At 33.2% G+C, this 19,354-nt stretch overlaps 1 protein-coding gene across 2 annotated transcripts in view; it reads left to right on the forward strand.

Moving 5' to 3' along the window:
• Nucleotides 1–6,387: 6,387 nt before the first annotated feature.
• The window catches only part of LOC143257177 (organic cation transporter protein-like), a 32,614-nt gene continuing 19,647 nt past the window's right edge, over nucleotides 6,388–19,354 (forward strand). For both annotated transcript variants that reach the window (XR_013031726.1, XM_076515535.1), the window contains exons 1-6: nucleotides 6,388–6,523; nucleotides 11,788–12,188; nucleotides 13,591–13,694; nucleotides 16,273–16,427; nucleotides 17,037–17,205; nucleotides 18,945–19,092. Coding sequence is in view for 1 of the 2 variants with exons in the window: in XM_076515535.1 (XP_076371650.1) it covers nucleotides 11,802–12,188; nucleotides 13,591–13,694; nucleotides 16,273–16,427; nucleotides 17,037–17,205; nucleotides 18,945–19,092 (963 nt within the window). In the remaining variant the exon portion in view is untranslated. The remainder of the gene's footprint in view (nucleotides 6,524–11,787; nucleotides 12,189–13,590; nucleotides 13,695–16,272; nucleotides 16,428–17,036; nucleotides 17,206–18,944; nucleotides 19,093–19,354) is intronic.

A 19,354-nucleotide genomic window follows, 5' to 3' on the forward strand; every position in this document is an offset into this window, starting at 1 on the left:
TTCAAACTAACTGTCTTTTGTTTCTTGTTAAATTTAGTCCACAGTAGTTTTTACCGTACAGAATCATCAACAGAAAATGTTCTAGACAAACAGAACAACCCTTTAGATGATGCTTAAAAGCAACAGCTGCACCGTACATTAAAACCCAGACGTAAAACTTCATATCACAAACTGTAATGTCAATTCTATCCTAATCCTGTTGAATCAATAATAACATTAAACACCCAAAGTAGAAATAGTTATCTGAACAAAGAAAGATTTGTTGTTTTAAAAAGCTAAGAAGGAAAGGTATGTTTCTTGGAAAAGCGTTCAAGGATAGGTACATCTGGAAAAGCCACATTTTTCTTACAAATATTTAAAGTTCAGGAAAATGAAAAGAAATTAAGGCAGATTTCTGGTAAAAACAAACAGATGTGAATATTTCACGAAAAACTCTAAAAGAAAAGAAACATATCCTGAAAAAAACCAAATGAGGAAACACATTTTCTGGAATAAATTTAAAGATCACTGCCGTCTTTATTGACAGTCAAACAGTATTATGTCACCAGTCTTCTATTAATCAAATAATAACAGCTGTGTTACATTTCTTCATTAGTGTCAAACAGTATCATGTCACCAGTCTTCTACTAATCAAATAATAACAGCTGTGTCACATTTCTTCATTGGTGTCAAACAGTATCATGTCACCAGTCTTTTACAAACGTACTGGTTTCAAAAGAGACCCTACATGAAAAAAAGTCTCATTATATTATTTTTTTTTTCATAATTTTTTCTGACATTTTATAAAGTTATTTTATATTAGATTAGGGCAGTTTGAATAATATTACATTATACTATAATAGGTTAGGCAGAGCTCTGTTTAGTTATGTTAGCTTAGGTCAAGTCTAAGAAATAATATATGGAAAGAAAAAAATTGAAAGAACCACAATAAACACTACCTAGTCATTCACCAAGCCAGTGATCTACAAAAGTTGTTAATTACAGGTCTACAAGGAAGATCTATTGAAGAAAAATAGTTTTTACTTATTGTTTCATAAAGATTAAGAAACTGATGTGAAAACATTTGTTTAAAAAGTGAGACTGTTTGCATTGATTTATATTAACTTTATCCTTTTACCTATATGACATCTTATTTGTTGAATTGTACACACACACACATATATATATACGCTATAGAATTTGCTGTCCTCTGTTGTTGAAGGATGTAAAGTATTAAAAATAAAAAATAGTGAAGGATATTCAAGAGAAATAAAAAGCATACAATTAATTATTAAATTAGGACTACACTAATGAAAGTAACCATCATGTGCAATTATAATTTCGGGTTCACATATTCAAACATGACTCTTTAGATGTTTGCCTAGTTTCCTATTAGGCTTCCATGACTAGATGTTTAGAGCATTCGTCTTGCAATTTGCAGGTTCGAATCCTCTTAACACCAAACATAATGTTACCATCAATCCCACTATTTATTGGTAAAAATAACGGTCCGAGAGTTAGCTGTCTTTCCGTCTTAGTGTTTCACTCCTAAGTTTGGGACAGTTATCGCAGATAGCCCTCATGTAGTTTTGGGCAAATTTCAAGGCAAAATTAGCGTTATCCATTTAATTTTTATTGTATTTAAATTGTTCGTTACCATTAAATAAACAGCAGAGTGTACGACGAGCGAGAGTTTAAGAAGATAATGAAATATGTTAATAAATGGATATGATATTTCTATTTGAAATGAGAAAAACACTCCGGAAAATAAACATAATTAAAACTTTAAAATATTTCAATATTTTATTAAATATTTCAAACTTTTATTAAAACATTTCAAGGTTACTTATTGAAATACTGCTCTTTTAATGTCGATTTATTTTATATTTTAATTTCATTTGTTAAATCTGTACGTGGTATTAATATGAACGGTAAAGTATACTGTGGATGATGTTTAAAAATTTAAAAGATGTTGAAAATGAAAGATGGTCTTAAAATAAATATACCATTAAAAATATTCAGAAAAGTAAGTACAAATAATATATTTTTTTATAATTTAAGCTATTCTATTATATTAATATGCTTTTCAAAATGGAAGTCTCTTCATTAAAATTACCAAAACTTATGCCTAAATTTGTCATGAATATTCTAACTAGCTTCGATTGCAAATTACTTCTAAAAGACAAATAAGGGTTTCAAAAACAGGAATTATTAAACAAAATTCAACAGGTCATTTGTTTGTTTATTTTTTTTAATTTCGCACAAAGCTACTCGAGGGCTATCTGCGCTAGCCATCCCTAATTTAGTAGTGTAAGACTGGAGGAAAGGCAGCTAGTATCACTACCCACCGCCAACTCTTGGGCTACTCTCTTACTAACAAATAGCGGGATTGACCGTAACATTATAACGCTCCCACGGCTGAAAGGGCGAGCATGTTTGGTGCGACGGGGATTCAAGCCCGCCACTCTCTGATTACGAGTCGAATGCCTTAACCCACCTGGCCATGCCAGGCTGTTTTTGTTTCTTTACCGTTCAAATTTAGTAGTCATGCGATGTTTGTCATTAAATTCTAGTGTTTTAGGTTTGAGTTTCTCTAAGAAATAAACAGAATTGGGGATATGGCACTTAGCTTTACATTAAAATACTAGCTTCTTTGTTTTTTTATCAAACCAGCAAAAACTTCCCATCCTATAGTAACATTAAATGTCACGTATCCGAGTGCTGTATATTTCTTAAATAAACTTAAGAATGAAATGTTAAGACTTTATTGAGAAATATTAAATTGATTTCAAAGATAAAGACACAATTTTTCGTTATCCATGATAAAGAAACTGTTTGTCTCAGAGCAAAGCCGCATGGGTCTATGTAACCCGAAGCTTTTGTGTCGAAAGTCCGTAGACTTAGAACTTTCCTATCCAGGCTTTATAATAAAAAAACAACTTAATTGTGAAATAAATTTAGTAAGAAGTCGGGCTAAATTTTTAGATCTATAGATTTTTAATAAATATTTTATTTTTAGTCTGTACCTTCTCCAGCTTTATGTTTTGAGATAAAAAGTTTGATTTTCAAAACCATTACAATATGCATCTTTCAATTGAATAACACGAAAAAGGGGGTTTATCCCGCAGATTTTGGTGATTTTGACGAAAAATATGATTTTTAAACACACAGAAATGTCTATATTTTATAGTAACACTAAGTGTGAAATCTCTGATTCTACTTATTTCTTAAAGGAACTCAAGACAGAAGCATCAATTAATTATATCGCTTCTAATGGTAAAACACATCTTTCTCTTATCTAGAATTAAACCAACTTGATAATGGATTGGTTTTAGAAATAAATAGTGATGACCTTCTAGTTTTTGAAATTCTGATTGGAAATTCACATTTTTGAAGTCCTTCTATTGTTTGCGGTTTCTTTCAAAAGTAAAATTGAAATTAGTCGGAACATTCATGACAAATCCGGACTTATATCTTGGGAGTTTTAATTAAAAATATAGAGTTAATTTTCAGAAGCGTCTATTGAGTGTGTCTTTCTGGAGGTTTTCACGAAATATTGAAGACTATCATAGGGACATTGTCTTGATAGTTTTGGCAAAACAATGTTTTTAAAACATGTAAACCAGTGTATATTTTTATATAGAATTTATTGTGAAATCCGCGGTTCTATTTATTTCTTAAGTGAAACTTAACACTAAAATATTAGAGGTATAAGTAAAAAAAATTTTGCTTCTAAATAAAAAACATACAAAATACGGTTTTCCGTAATAAAGATGGACTGAGTTTGGAATAAAGCCGTTACAACCTTTAAGACTTTGCAGTTTTAAATGAATATTTTTGAAACCATCCAGAATTCTACATTGGAGGAGCTAGAAAAAAAGTGGATCCCAGATTTACCGAACATATTTCATATAAACCTTTACAAGTTTGACACCATTGCAATAACAACAAAAAAAAAAAACAACACTTTTAAACAAATAATTAAACAAACACAAAGTAAAGGAAACTATCTTAATTGAACAAAATAGTGCTACTCTGTACCTTCAATAAGCTATTACGCAATATCCGGTCACACGATCGTTTTTTTCCATAGTGTATATATATATATTTGTCCGTATTCAAACTGATGATTACAAAACCTTACGATGTCGAAACGTTCGAAGATTTCTAATATAGGTTTCTTCACTCTCCATTCCTGCCGTTTCCAAACATTGTGGACTAATAATTAATTTCCCATGTAAGTTGTCATAGAAGTCGATCAAACATTGAGTGAAGTTTGAACCCTCCAATCAAAATAAAGTTATCAACATTACGTGATTTTGAAAACTATGTTACGCTAAAGATTAAAGTTATATAATAGCGAAATGGATATATAATATCAACATTAGAATATACTATTACAATGGCTTACAAATGTATTATCTTCCATCCTGACTGGGCTCGGCATGGCCAGGTGGGTTAAGGCGTGCGACTCGTAATCTGAGGGTCATGGGTTCGCATCCTCGTCGCACAAAACAAGCTCGCCTTTTCAGCCGTGGAGGCGTTATAATGTGACGGCCAATCCCACTATTCGTTGGTAAAAGAGTAGCCCAAGAGTTGGCGGTGGGTGGTGGTGACTAGCTGCCTTCCCTCTAGTCTTACATTACAAAATTAGGAACGGCTAGTGTAGATAGCACTCAAGTAACTTTGCGCGAAATTCAAAACAAAACAAACCATCCTGACTGTGCGTTAACGCCTCCGACTCTACTTCTAGCATTTAAGTAAATAGTTCATGTAAGAATGGATAAGACACGGCTCGTTCCCCATCAACCCAACCTCGTTATTTCCTTATGACATTTCAATACTACTTAGGTATCAAGTTAAACTGAAAACTTACAAAACAAACCATCCTGACTGTGCGTTAATGCCTCCGACTCTACTTCTAGCATTTAAGTAAATAGTTCATGTAAGAATGGATAAGACACGGCTCGTTCCCCATCAACCCAACCTCGTTATTTCCTTATGACATTTCAATACTACTTAGGTATCAAGTTAAACTGAAAACTTACAAAACAAACCATCCTGACTGTGCGTTAATGCCTCCGACTCTACTTCTAGCATTTAAGTAAATAGTTCATGTAAGAATGGATAAGACACGGCTCGTTCCCCATCAACCCAACCTCGTTATTTCCTTATGACATTTCAATACTACTTAGGTATCAAGTTAAACTGAAAACTTACAAAACAAACCATCCTGACTGTGCGTTAATGCCTCCGACTCTACTTCTAGCATTTAAGTAAATAGTTCATGTAAGAATGGATAAGACACGGCTCGTTCCCCATCAACCCAACCTCGTTATTTCCTTATGACATTTCAATACCACTTAGGTATCAAGTTAAACTGAAAACTTACAAAACAAACCATCCTGACTGTGCGTTAATGCCTCCGACTCTACTTCTAGCATTTAAGTAAATAGTTCATGTAAGAATGGATAAGACACGGCTCGTTCCCCATCAACCCAACCTCGTTATTTCCTTATGACATTTCAATACTACTTAGGTATCAAGTTAAACTGAAAACTTACATTGTTACAATGTCCTTACGTTAATATTAAAATAGCTAACAGAATAAGAAACAACTATTTCCTAAAGTACCTTCTTCACAGTTCTTGCTGACTCAGCAGTAGATTTGAGGGTTTATAACAATAAAAGTGAGTTTAGATACTTGGGCAGAGCACAAAAAACTCGTGGTGTAGCTTTGTGACTCATAGCACACATAGGTGTACTGTTCTAACCCTTTACATGAAAATATAGTCAAAATAAATAGAAACACTTTTCTTAAGAACATTGAAACATTCCCCGATATATCATTTGTACTTTTAACTTTCCTGTAAATTCATGAGAAATATGTTTACTTTTTAGTAGAGAATAGGTGGCGCTAGTAAAAAGTCCATCTTCAATTACTGTCGTAATGTCGTTCATTTTCTGTGTATTTAGTAAAAAATGATTTCTGACTGTGTAACAAGAAACAATATGTTTTATAATGAAGTTTTAATATGATCATGCAGCCAACAGCTCATTGGGTCAACATGAACTGTCGTTGTTTACATTATTGATACGTTAAACTGTAAAAGTGAAAAAATAGTAAATGAATGGGTTTAATAAGCAAGACACAAAAAGATAAACAGTTTATTAATCATATAACAATAAATATAATACTGAGTGTACACAATCGCCATTACTACTTAGCCCTAACAGAAAACAATCTATGAAACTTCAGTTGACCAACACGAAACCGAAAAAAAAAAAAACGTTTACTTATAGATGGGTCGTGGAAAAGTTCCAAATCATGTGACTAAGAACAGAAATATTTTTTCACCCCTGACCTTAATATGTGTCCTTAAAGTTGCCCCTGGTGCTGATATTGGGAGTTTGAGAGTATTTAAGTCAAACTAAAGTTTAGTTTCGAACGGCGACTGCTTTCTGAAACAGTTTCTTTAACGTCACAGTCTCTTCTCCCAGTTACAACGAGTGTGTTGAGCACCAAGTAAAGTGAATCTATTGGGTATGTTCTTTTGTTCAATATTTGTAGTGCTCACTAGAGGGATTTATACTTTTTAACATAAAAATTTATATTACAGAGAATAAGACGTCCTTTATAACTATCTATACTTTAGAGGTCGTTTTTCGCTAACCTTAAATTCAATAGCCTTACGATCTTAAGTTTGTTTTTTCAAATAGTTCAAATAAACTGCCATTCCACGAAGGTAAATAAATTTTATATTGTATATATCTTTAACATGAAGTAATAATGATTGTTCTTTCGATAACTTCACAAAAACACAGTTGTTTGTATTGTGTGAAAGGAAAATACACTTACTGTGATGGATTTTAACATTTTTATTATTTATTATTACAATTTACAACTTTCCTTCCTTCACTTAATGTAAGATGGATATTTATTTTTTCATTAATTCAAAATCAATGAAATAATGCACTAACATATCAATTAGTTATTTGATTAGTTAAGTATCCTTAGAACACACAAAAGTTTGAATCAACTAGCTGAAACTTTCAAAAGGTCTTTAAATATACAGTTTACGTATTAATTAAATGGTTTATCTGTTAATAGCATATAGTGATTTCTCAACGAATTTAATTTATGTCTTTGTTGTCTCTTAGGATTTTAAAGTAAAGTCAAACATGATGTTCAGTTATTATCTAAATATTTTATACTTTTAGTGTCTGTAAAATCCACTGAACAAAGTTTCATTTCGGTAGATTTCATTTATGCAAACGTATGAAATGTGTTAATGAAACGGTAAAATGATAAAAACTAATAGTATTTGAAATGTGTTAATGAAATAGTATAGAGACAACAATTAATGTTATTTCTGAAAGGTATTAATAAGACGGAAATAAGATAACAATTGACGTAATTCTTGAAATGTGCTAACAAAATAATAAAGAGTTGGCAATTAACGTGGTTTTAAAATGTGTTAACGACAGGGCAGAAAGAGGATAATTAACGTAGTTTTAAAATATATTAATGACAAGGCAGAGAGAGGATAATTAACGTAGTTTTAAAATGTATTAATGACAGGGCAGAAAGAGGATAATTATCGTAGTTTTAAAATGTGTTAACGACAGGGCAGAGAGAGGATAATTAACGTAGTTTTCAAAAATGATAATAAAACAGTAATGAAATAACAATTAACGTAGTCCTTGAAATGTGTTAATGACACAGTAAAGAGATAACAATTGACGTTCTACTGAGGTGATTTAAAACAAAAATCTAAACATTTTTAGATGTTGAAACTATAGAGAAATTTCGTCATTTATAAAAGATATCTTTTTTTGCGAACATTCGCACAAATATGAGGAGATATTTTGATCTCTTGATTTGTTTTCTCTTGAAAAAGAAGAATCAGAGAAGATATGGTTGATATGTCTAAAATTATGAAGGGAATTGGTAGTTTTGATCACGCTTATTGGACACAAATATAAATTTTGACAATATAGTTTATTTTTTTAACAGCGAAGTATAAACCAAATAATCACATGCGAATACCAAAACATAACGTCAGAGAAATTGATATATATCGATTCAGTACGTACTGTATGGTGTTACAATGTTAAAACATTAAATTAGATTCGTAACGTGACTCTTTCCTATATGTTTAGGGGGTTAGGGCGCTCGAATTGTAATCTGAGGGTCGCGGGTTCGAATCCCTGTCACACCAAACATGGTTGTCCTTTCAGCTGCGGGGGCGTTGTAATGTAATGATCAATCCCATTATTCGTTAGAAAAATAGTAGCTCAAGATTTGGCGGTGGGTGGTGATGACTAGCTGCTTTTCTTCTAGTCTTACACTGCTACTTTAGGGATGGCTAGCGCAGATAGCTCGCGTGTAGCTTTGCACAAAATTAAAAAAATAAACCAACACATATGTTTAAAAGAAAGATAATTTTGTTAATGTAGAAACATTAGTACGAATTATTAAAATAAATATTATTCTTCTATAATTTAATAGATATCGTCGTTGCCCAAATTATTACAAATTTTGTGTAGTATTTTATAAAACTGGCACTGTTTTATACGTTAAAAGTATAATATAATATTTTATATTTTGCTGCTATCTCACTGTTTTAAGGATAGATTTCTCTGACAAACATCTTGAAACTAAATTGTACCTTCTGTCCTCGTGTTTCCTGTAAAACTCTCAATCAGAGTTTGCAAGAGACCTTGACCAGTGAAGTTTGTCGTCTTATTGAATACATCTACGAAAAACAACCATTATAAAGATAACGACCACTTATAAGTTGCTGTGTATTTCCAAACCAAACTTCATCTCCTACGACAAGCTCCTATTCAACACGAAGGGGAAGGAGGAACTTAATTGTTAGGCCTAACTCAATATCCGCTCTGCTAACGACACGATATCTTTCAAAGAATACGTTAAATTAGAAGTCATTAAGTCTTAATATGAAAGGTCAAGTTAGAAGAAGAGATAAATGGATAGGGTACATGGGATGACTCACTCGCGGTTATCACTGGACAGTGACCAAGAACACGTTTCATTAAGAGGAGAATCCCTCCCCCGCACTACTAAATATCTGTTTATTTAGGTTTTCATATCAGTTTAGAAGTATATTATAAAATATTATATCACATTTGTTTATGAAATGTAATGAGTTGCGTAACGTTACTAAACATGAAACAACCACCTGACTGAACTAGCTGTTGGATAAACCTCTGCTGCTTTGTTTCTACCTTGGTGTTTCATTCATCAACAACAACTCACTTTCCTGGTGTTTCATTCATCAACAACACTTGACTTCCCTGGTATTTCATTCATTAACAACAACTCACTTTCCCGGTATTTCATTCATTAACAACAACTCACTTCCCTGGTATTTCATCCATTAGTAACAACTGACTTCCCTGGTGTTTCGTTCATCAACAGCACTTGACAAAATACAAAAGTCAAAATACTGCCACATAATTTGTAGGTAGTTGTTTACTAAATCTAGAAGCTTTAGTCAATACTAACTTGTAATAAGTAGGTTTGTAATAAACCTATCTTTCTCATAGAAAGTTTCTCTTCAATGTCTATAGATTCTTTAGTAACGATGACAACCATTTCTGAATGATGGTTCTTCTGTCTTCAACAGAGAAAATAAATTTCTCTAAAAATTTAAAGACTGAAATATTTTTCATTGCTAGTTTCGTCCTTTAGTAATTTGAAAAATTCTTCTCTGTTTTGTTGAATCATTTTCTTTAAATAACTCTCAGTTTTCTTCGAATTCTATACAAGCGTTTTTCTAACATGTTATGGTTTTGTTTTTTTTAACTAGCTTAAAATGTTGAGATTTCATTTCTTTTACTGACTTTGTTACTACGTATCATCATCAACCTCACATACAGACACTGTTCGCAAAATGGAAATAAACCAATAACATACAGCAACGGAAATAAGCCAGTATTTCTGTCTTGTTAATCTGAACATACAAGAAAGGAACTGAACTAATATTACTATGTTGTTAATGTGGATATACAACAGCGAAACTGAACCAATATTTCTTTGTTTAATGTGAGCATATAACAACGAAATTGAAGTAATATTTCTATGTTTGTAATCTGGACATACAACAACGGAACGAAACCAGTAATTTCTATGTTGTTAATCTGACATATATTAATGTAACTGAACAAATATTTCTTTATTTCATGTGGGCATACAACAATGGACCTGAACTATTTTTATTGTTACGTCTGGATGTACAACAATGAAAGAATCTAGTATTAAGTCGCTATTCTAATTACTGTTAATTATTTGTTTAAAGTCTTAACACTTAATATATGTATGATGACATACAACGCCCTGTACTGTTTATTGAAAAAGATTATGTAAATTATAAAGAATTACTTTAAGAGAAACAATAACGTATGTTAAGAGCGTTTTAGTTATGAAATGCTAAAGGAAAATCGAAATATTTCATAATTATTTGTCGTCTAACGCACTAACTGTTACTCTTATAATGCAGTTGTCGTTAGTCTTCTGACGTAGTGGCTGTTACGTTACTGCTACGTTTCTAATTGAACAGTTGTAAGCCATCTAATCATCTAATGTATTGTCATTTGGAGCACAGCGGTTAGTCTAATAACTTAACGCTGAAATGTCGAGGTTCGATACCCACAATAAGCACAGAAAACCTACTTGTGTTGCTTTGGATTTAATGATACACAAAAGCTTAAAGTTGTAGTCATTAGACTTCTAACGTAATAGTTGTTAACCCGTCTAATACAGTACATGTTTGCCTTCTAATAGAGAAATTGTGAGCCTTCCAATACATTAGTTGTTAGCCTTCTAATACAGTAGTAGTTAGCCTACTAATACATTAGCTGTTAGCCTCTTAACATAATAGTTTAGCCTTTTAATACAATAGTTATTAGCCTTTCAACGTAGTAATTGTTAACCTTCTAATACAATTGTTGTTAGCCTTTTAACCTCGTACTTGTTGTTGTTATTATTCTTACGTAATTAGGCTTAGTTTCATTTCTGCCGTGTCCAAATAATTTTATGTTAATGGACTTCGTCTCTAGAGGACTGAAAGTCGCATTAAGCCTTAATTTGGTATTATTTATTGCGTCTAAGACCCTTAGCAGTTCTTAAAGATAATTGGACAGGAGCGCACGTTTTCCAGTGTTATTTAGATTTTTTTCTATATGAAATGTAATCTAAAACTATCTTGAAAACGTAAAGAGAACGCTGACTCAATTATTAGTAGATATTAGTGGAATGTTAGGGTAACTTAAGCTCTTCGTCCTTGTTCTAAATTGAAAATAAATTTTATAGAGAAGGTATTCTTGTCTATATTTCTTTATGTGTCTCATGAGACATCTAAAGTTAACAGCATGTAAATTATACATATATATACAGAGCAAGTACCAACAAGAAACATAGATAAAAAACAAATAAATTCTAAAGATTTCATGGTGAAAAAGTATATTTAAAAAATGATGAAAAAAAATTTCAGACATAAATAATTAAACCTAGGTTTGTATATACTGAAAAGTACTTCATATTAATTGAGGAAACAGCGCCGGGTATGGGATATCTTTGAAACTCCCTAAGACTGATGAATTTTAATTTGATGGAAAGTTATTTTAGAAGTGGGTTTCTCGTCATCAGATGTAAAGAAACTCTTGTAAAAGAACAGAGCAAACTTTAAAAGATTCATAAAAAAATATAATTTCATTAGGCCTAGTTTAACTTCATTTTAATACTTTATTTCCTCACTATATTTTGAACATATTATTTTTCAGAAAACTGTGCTATTATGTATTCTGAAAAACAGACGAAAAATGATGAGATGGAAGACGTGAAAGAGATTACAGATGTAATAGGCGGCTATGGTCCGTGGCAGAGAAGACTTTTCATCATATTTGTTTTAGCCAGCTTCGTACCGGCCTGGCACAACCTAGTTATTGCTTTTTTCGCTCCAAACATTGACTATTGGTGTAGTCGACCATCAAGTTTCAGTAACTTAACCGTAGAGCAGTGGAAAAACAAAAGCATTCCCATTGAGAAGAAGAATGGGGAAATATTTTACAGCCACTGCGAAAGATATGATAATTATGATAGAATAGAGACGAATCTAACGACAACGAAATGTGACACGTGGGAGTATGATAAATCATTTTATGAAGCTACAATTATTGACGAGGTAGAGAAATAAAATATTAATGTTAAATTAATCAGTCTCTACTGGATACATCATAATTGTAGACATACTAATTTCACTGGTTATTTCGAATAAGTTTTCCTTTATTTGTTGCATTTAACATGGTATTCTGGTTTCCATCTGTAGGTTTTTGAGACATCCAGTTTTCTTGTTGCATTTAACACACTAGTTATTTCCAGTTTTCATATGAACCCTTCTTATTTGTTGTATTTAACGCGCTGTTTATTTCAAGTTTTCATTGCCAGAGGTCCAATTTTGTGGTTTTATTTGAGATATTTGTAAGTTTTAATTTCCCTTTGTTAACTACTAAAAATGCAGCCGATAATTATAAGTTACACATAATTATTTTAAACTTCGATTCGTTTTATTCTAAAAACATGATTAGCAATGTCTGTAATTTTATTTTTCTAATTTCTATTTCTTGTTTTCCAAAGATCTTAACGAAAAAAATCAGTACCTATTATATCTTTTTGTATCGTAAAATGCTATTCATCTATGAAATTATGTTAGTATTTTCCATTTGTTCTTATAAAGTTCACAAGAAATAAGTAATTACAGTAAAAATATCCCATATAATTCTATATATGAAACATTAAACTGGCCAAAGTAAAGTTTTTATTCCCTGAAGAATCTCACTTCACTGCAACACCTCATCTCATAAAAACAGGCTAATGTCGAAACACTGTTTGTCTTCTTATAACTCGTCCCTTATCAACTATGTCAAAGTTGTTTGGGTTATTACTGCTTATTGTCTTTAGAGCGGGGTTCATTCACTAATTGCAGTCTCTATACATTTATTTTCTTCGTTGTAAGATACTTGGGTAAGGAAGTATTCTGACACATCAAAAAGTAGGTACACAACCCCGCTATAAATAAAAAAATGTCCTTATGCTTAAATATCGTTATACGCCTACCTATTGATTAACAAGATTCAATACAAGTTTAGACCAACTATTATAGTTTAACTAAGGAACCTCAAAACCAATACACAACGACAAAAAAAATAACATGTTTATATATATATATATATACATTTTTTTAGAGTGAGACCTAGTATGTGACGACTAACGTGTTTATATATATACACATTTTTAGCAGTGGGATCTAGTATGTGACGACTAACGTGTTTATATATATATATACATTTTGTACAATAAGATCTAGTATGTGACGACTAACATGTTTATATATTCATATATTTTTAACAGTGGGACCTAGTACATGACGGCTAACGTGTATCTACATATATATATATATATTTTACAGTGGGACCTAGTACATGACGGCTAACGAGTATCTACATATATATATATATATATTTTACAGTGGGACCTAGTACATGACGGCTAACGTGTATCTACATATATATATATATATTTTACAGTGGGACCTAGTATGTGACGACGAGTGGATGGTGTCCTTGACTCAGTCTCTATACATGGCTGGCTTTCTTGTAGCCACCATAATGTTTGGTCAGTTAGCAGACAGGTAAGATAATATGTGAACAGATAGGATAAAATATCGACAAAATAGTTTGGTAAGATAAAAAAATGGACAGGTAGGATAAATTGCATGTTGAATTCCTGAAATCTACTATAATTGTTTATATACGAGGTCTGTTAAAAAAATACGCGGACTGTTTGAATTGCGCGGCTCCAGTTGATTCCAGGGGAATCCGCTTGGTGTCGTTAGGTTCGCAAAGATCAGCTGATTACGACGCCATTTTCGATTGCAGATATCTTCATTTGTGTATTAGCTACGCGGTTTTAAGTGAAGTGCGATTTTTTCGTTTGGCGGATTTCAGAATGAATGACCTGAAGGAGCAACGATTTGCTGTGAAATTTTGTTAAACTTGGAAAATCTGCGACTGAAACTTTTGCTATGCTTAACACGGCTTACGGTGATGTTGCTATAAAGCGTACGGCATGTTTCAAGTGGCATGAACGTTTTAAGGATTGTCGACAGTCCATTGAAGATGATGAGCGTTCTGGACGTCCTTCCACGTCAACGGACGACCCACACGTCGACAAAATCAACACCTTGGTGCGGGCAAATCGACGTCTGACTGTCAGGGAGCTTGCTGAAGAGTGTGGGATATCAGTTGGATCTTGTTACGAGATTTTGACCGAAAAATTCAAGATGCACCGCGTTGCTGCGAAATTCAGCCCTCAGAACTCGTGAGTTTTTGGCCAAACACTCGATCACTGTTCTTCCCCACCCTCCCTACTCACCTGACCTTGCTCCTTGCGATTTCTTCTTGTTCCCCAAACTCAAAAGACCCTTGAAAGGAAGAAGATTTGAGACGATTCCCGAGATTAAGGCAAATGCGACGAAGGAGCTGGAGGACATTACAAAAGAAGCGTACCAGGACTGTTTCAACAAGTGGAAACACCGTTGGGATAAGTGTGTGCGTTGGGGAGGAGAGTACTTTGAAGGGGTCCCAGACCTGTAACTTCTAAATAAAGTACATTTTGTTTTATGACGTCAGTCCGCGTATTTTTTGAACAGCCCTCGTACTCTTCAAAACAAGAAACGCAAAAGGGATATTTTTTTATTTTAAAGAGAAATGTATGTAATAACGTTACAAGCTCAGAGTATGTGATGTTGCACGTGTTAAGGCACTGATTGTCAGACCAAAATGACAATAAAAGTTGTGAACTTTGAAAACGGAGGAAAACAACGGATTTTTCGCCAAAACGCATTCGTGTCCAATAAATTTGTTTGAGAAATCTGCATGTTCTGCAAGTGCAACATGTGCAAAATCCCTATAAAAGTGACGGGATCTCGGTTTCCATAGCTCAGTGTTAAGCCACCGACACGCAATACAGTTACGCCAAGACTGACTGATGCACAACGCAACAACGCCATTGGTCGCTTGGAAGCAGGCGAATCTCGATCAGATGCTGCCAGAGCTGTGAATGTCTACCCAAGCACCATCACAAGGCTATGGAATCGTCACCAACAACATGGATCAACTCGTGACCGTCCACGATCTAGCAGACCTCGTGTGACCACGCCCGCACAAGATTGCTACATCCGGTTACGTCAACTTCGGGATAGGACCACCACTGCGACGTCTACTGCCTCAACCATACCAGAGCTGCGTAGGATTTCCGATCAGACCGTACGCAACTGTCGACGAGATTCTTAGGCCTCATGTGCAACCCATCATGGTGAACGTCAATGACGTTTTTCAACATGACGACTCCCGTCCTCACACAGCCCGACTCACCACTGTCTTCTTGAGACACCACAACATCAACGTTCTACCCTGGCCCTCCAGATCACCAGATTTAAACCCCATCGAACATCTTTGGGACGAGTTGGACCGACGTCTGCGACGGCGACAACCTCAACCGCAGACTCTACCTCAGCTTGCAGCAGCTTTGCAGGCTGAGTGGACAGCCATTCCACAGGAGGTGATTCGTCATCTCATCGCTTCCATGGGCAGGATATGCCAAGCAGTTATTGATGCTCACGGGGGCATACTCGTTATTGACGTTGAGTGACGTTAGACTTCAACAAGTAAGCGTGGACTTCGCCTTTGCAGACTTTGGATGTTCAGCAGTGAATGTAAAAGTTTCACACATGTCATACAGAACTACCCGGAATAAACTTGTTAACAATTTGTCTCAAATTTTGCCCTTTGCGTTTCTTTTTTTGAAGAGTATATAAATTCATAAGAAAATCCTTTAACAGTAAGTAACCCGTGTAGGGAAACGAAGAATCTTATTTCTGATGTTATAAAGAGTTACTGATTCAATTAAAGCTAACTAACAAAACAAACAAACTTAAATTCCTAAGCTGTCGTTTCGATTTCTGTATCCTCAAATACACAATTAAAATTATATTTTAGCATATGGTATACTTAATGTTATGGATGTATTTAAATGAGAGCGAATTGTTATTATATACATAAATAAGTTTCACTTAAAAGTCATAGAAAATTGTGTCTTTAGGATGTGATGTTTCTTCATCAGTATGTTTTCAATAAAATACATTGTCTCATATAATGCGCATTAATCAATATTAATAATTCAATCATATTTATTTCTATTATATTCAGGTTCGGTCGTCGTCCAATTATTCTAATCTGTGTCGTAATCGTCGTCACGAGTGGTCTAGGCACTGCTTTCTCGTCCTCTTTTGCTATGTTTACCGCCTTGAGGTTTCTCGTCGCTCTGGGTAGTGCGGGACTGCTAACCACTGGCTTTGTTGTTTGTAAGTCATGACACATTTGTGTCACGAAATATCTACTGTCATTACTTCGGATTATTTTTTCTTAAGCATGTTCCAGTAATTAAGTGTTGTTTATATTCTATTATACAAACACTGTGTTCTAGTAATAAACTGGTATTTGTATTCTATTATACAAGCATTATATGTTCCATTAATAAACTTGTATTACATTCCACATGCAAACACTATATGCTCCATTATTGAACTGGTATTACATTCTATTATAAATACACTATATGTTCCATTAATGAACTGGTATTGATATTTTATTATCTAAACATTATATGTTCCATTAATTAACTGGTATTATATTCTATTAACTAAACACCATATGCATCCTACTATACAAATACTATATTCCAGTAATGAACTGAAGTGTATATTTTATCATACATACACATTATATTCCATTAGTTAACTGGGGTTTTTAATCTATTATCCAAACACTCATTAAGTTGAAGATATTTTATAAAAAACTTAACCACGTATAGAACATGGTGGTTAAATAATTAAAATCTCACAGCAAATGATTCCTTTTTTAAATAACGTTTATCGAATCGTTTGTTATATTCTCTTTTTCCCTGTTCACAGTGGTGGAAGTTGTGGGACCAAAACATCGCACCATATTCGGTATAGCTATCCAGTTTGGATGGGCTGCTGGTTATACGATTTTACCAGGAATAGCCTGGCTGTTACCAAACTGGTCACACATTCAAATGGCTATATCTATTCCCTGCATAGGATTTTTTAGCTTGTGGTGGTAAGGAATATTTAAATCTTTGGTGGGAGAGTGTTTACATGTGTTATAATCCTTTAGTATGTGGAGGTGAGTGTTTTATATTTCTGTATACAAGTCTGTGATGGGTGGGTATTTTGTATTTGTTATAATCCTTTAGTAAGTGGAGGTGAGTGTTTTATATTTCTGTATACAAGTCTGTGATGAGTGGGTATTTTGTATTTGTTATAATCCTTTAGTAAGTGGAGGTGAGTGTTTTATATTTCTGTATACAAGTTCGTGATGGGTGGGTATTTTGTATTTGTTATGATCCTTTAGTAAGTGGAGGTGAGTGTTTTATATTTCTATATACAAGTCCGTGATGGGTGGGTATTTTGTATTTGTTATAATCCTTTAGTAAGTGGAGGTGAGTGTTTTATATTTCTGTATACAAGTCTGTGATGGGTGGGTATTTTGTATTTGTTATAATCCTTTAGTAAGTGGAGGTGAGTGTTTTATATTTCTGTATACAAGTCCGTGATGGGTGGATATTTTGTATTTGTTATAATACTTTCGTATGTGGAGGTGAGTGTTTTATATTTCTGTATACAAGTCCGTGATGAGTGGGTATTTTGTATTTGTTATAATCCTTTAGTAAGTGGAGGTGAGTGTTTTATATTTCTGTATACAAGTCTGTGATGGGTGGGTATTTTGTATCTGTTATAATCCTTTATTAAGTAGACATGAGTGTTCTATATTCCTTTAAAATTTGACGTGTATTCCTTAGTAGACGGTGTTTGCTTTAGATTAAAATCGAAAAATTCTCGTAAGTATGCACGGTTATTTCTCTGTTTGTAGTTTAGCAAAGGGCTATCAGTGTTCTGCCCAACACAGGTATTGAAACGAGATTTCTAGCGTTATAATTCCGTAAACATCCCGTTGTGTTACAGGGGAACAAGTGTATATGGGTGACATTGGGATGTTTACCAAGACAGTAGCAGTAAATTTCCATAAGTATTAAATATATTCCGCAAATACGTCAATATTTCACAACACAGTGTCACTAAAATCAGTCTTTAGAAAATTAAGATGTCCTTACTTATTTTAAAATTGGCCAAAATATGGATTACTTTTAGATCATGTTGTAGATAAGGTCTAAGAAAAAGTTGTTTCCTTTAAAAATAATAAATTATATTGTTCTCTTAAATTTTGGTGAGACAAACATTCTAAAGATTTTATTCCATTGGTTTTTATCTCTATTAGCTTTATACAACTATACAGATTTTCTTTTACTAGTATACTATTGTTTCATTTAATACAAAAAGACAGATTTTGTTTTACTAGGATGCTATTGTTTCATTTAATACAACGTTACAGATTTTGTTTTAGTAGCATACTATTGTTTCATTTAATACAAAAAGACAGATTTTGTTTTACGAGGATGCTATTGTTTCGTTTAATACAACGTTGCAGATATTGTTTTAGTAGCATACTATTGTTTCATTTAATACGACGTTACAGATTTTGTTTCATTATTACGCTTTCGTTTCATATTATAGAACACTACAGACCTTGTTCCACTTGGATACTTCTCGTTTCGTTCTATACAACAATAAATATTTCTTTCCATTGGAATAATTATATATGTAATTTCCGTTTCCTCTCACTTAACACTACATCTGTTTTATTGGGAGTATGTCCCCTTTTTTAAACATAATATTAGACGTACTTCTTGTCTAGTATGGATGCAGATAATTTTATAAAACAAGTTTTTGTCTTCCCAGGATTCTTCCTGAGTCTCCACGTTGGCTTTTGACACATAACAAGTTCAATGAAGCTGAGAAGGAATTGGTTAAAGTTATGTTCGTTAACAAGAAAGACATGTCTCATTTGCATAACGCATTAAAGATTTTAAAAGCTAAGGCTGAGAAGGTGAACGTTTTTTGGTGTTATTTTCAATAATTTTGAAGGTTTTTCTAGAATAACAAGAGATTTAAGCACTTGCTCAAATTGTGTTGGTCAAGAAGTGACATACTGTTATTGTTTTTACAACAATGGTATCATTAAAGGTAATTTAGTAGGGCTGTGAGAGTAGACAGTTTCTTAAACTGATTGTTTTTGTATTTTTAATTTTACAAACAACTGGAAAGATGATATATCAGCAAGATAATAGATGTAAGGATCCATAAGCCCC

This window comes from Tachypleus tridentatus, chromosome 7, assembly GCF_004210375.1.
Source record: "Tachypleus tridentatus isolate NWPU-2018 chromosome 7, ASM421037v1, whole genome shotgun sequence".
NCBI lineage: Eukaryota > Metazoa > Arthropoda > Merostomata > Xiphosura > Limulidae > Tachypleus > Tachypleus tridentatus.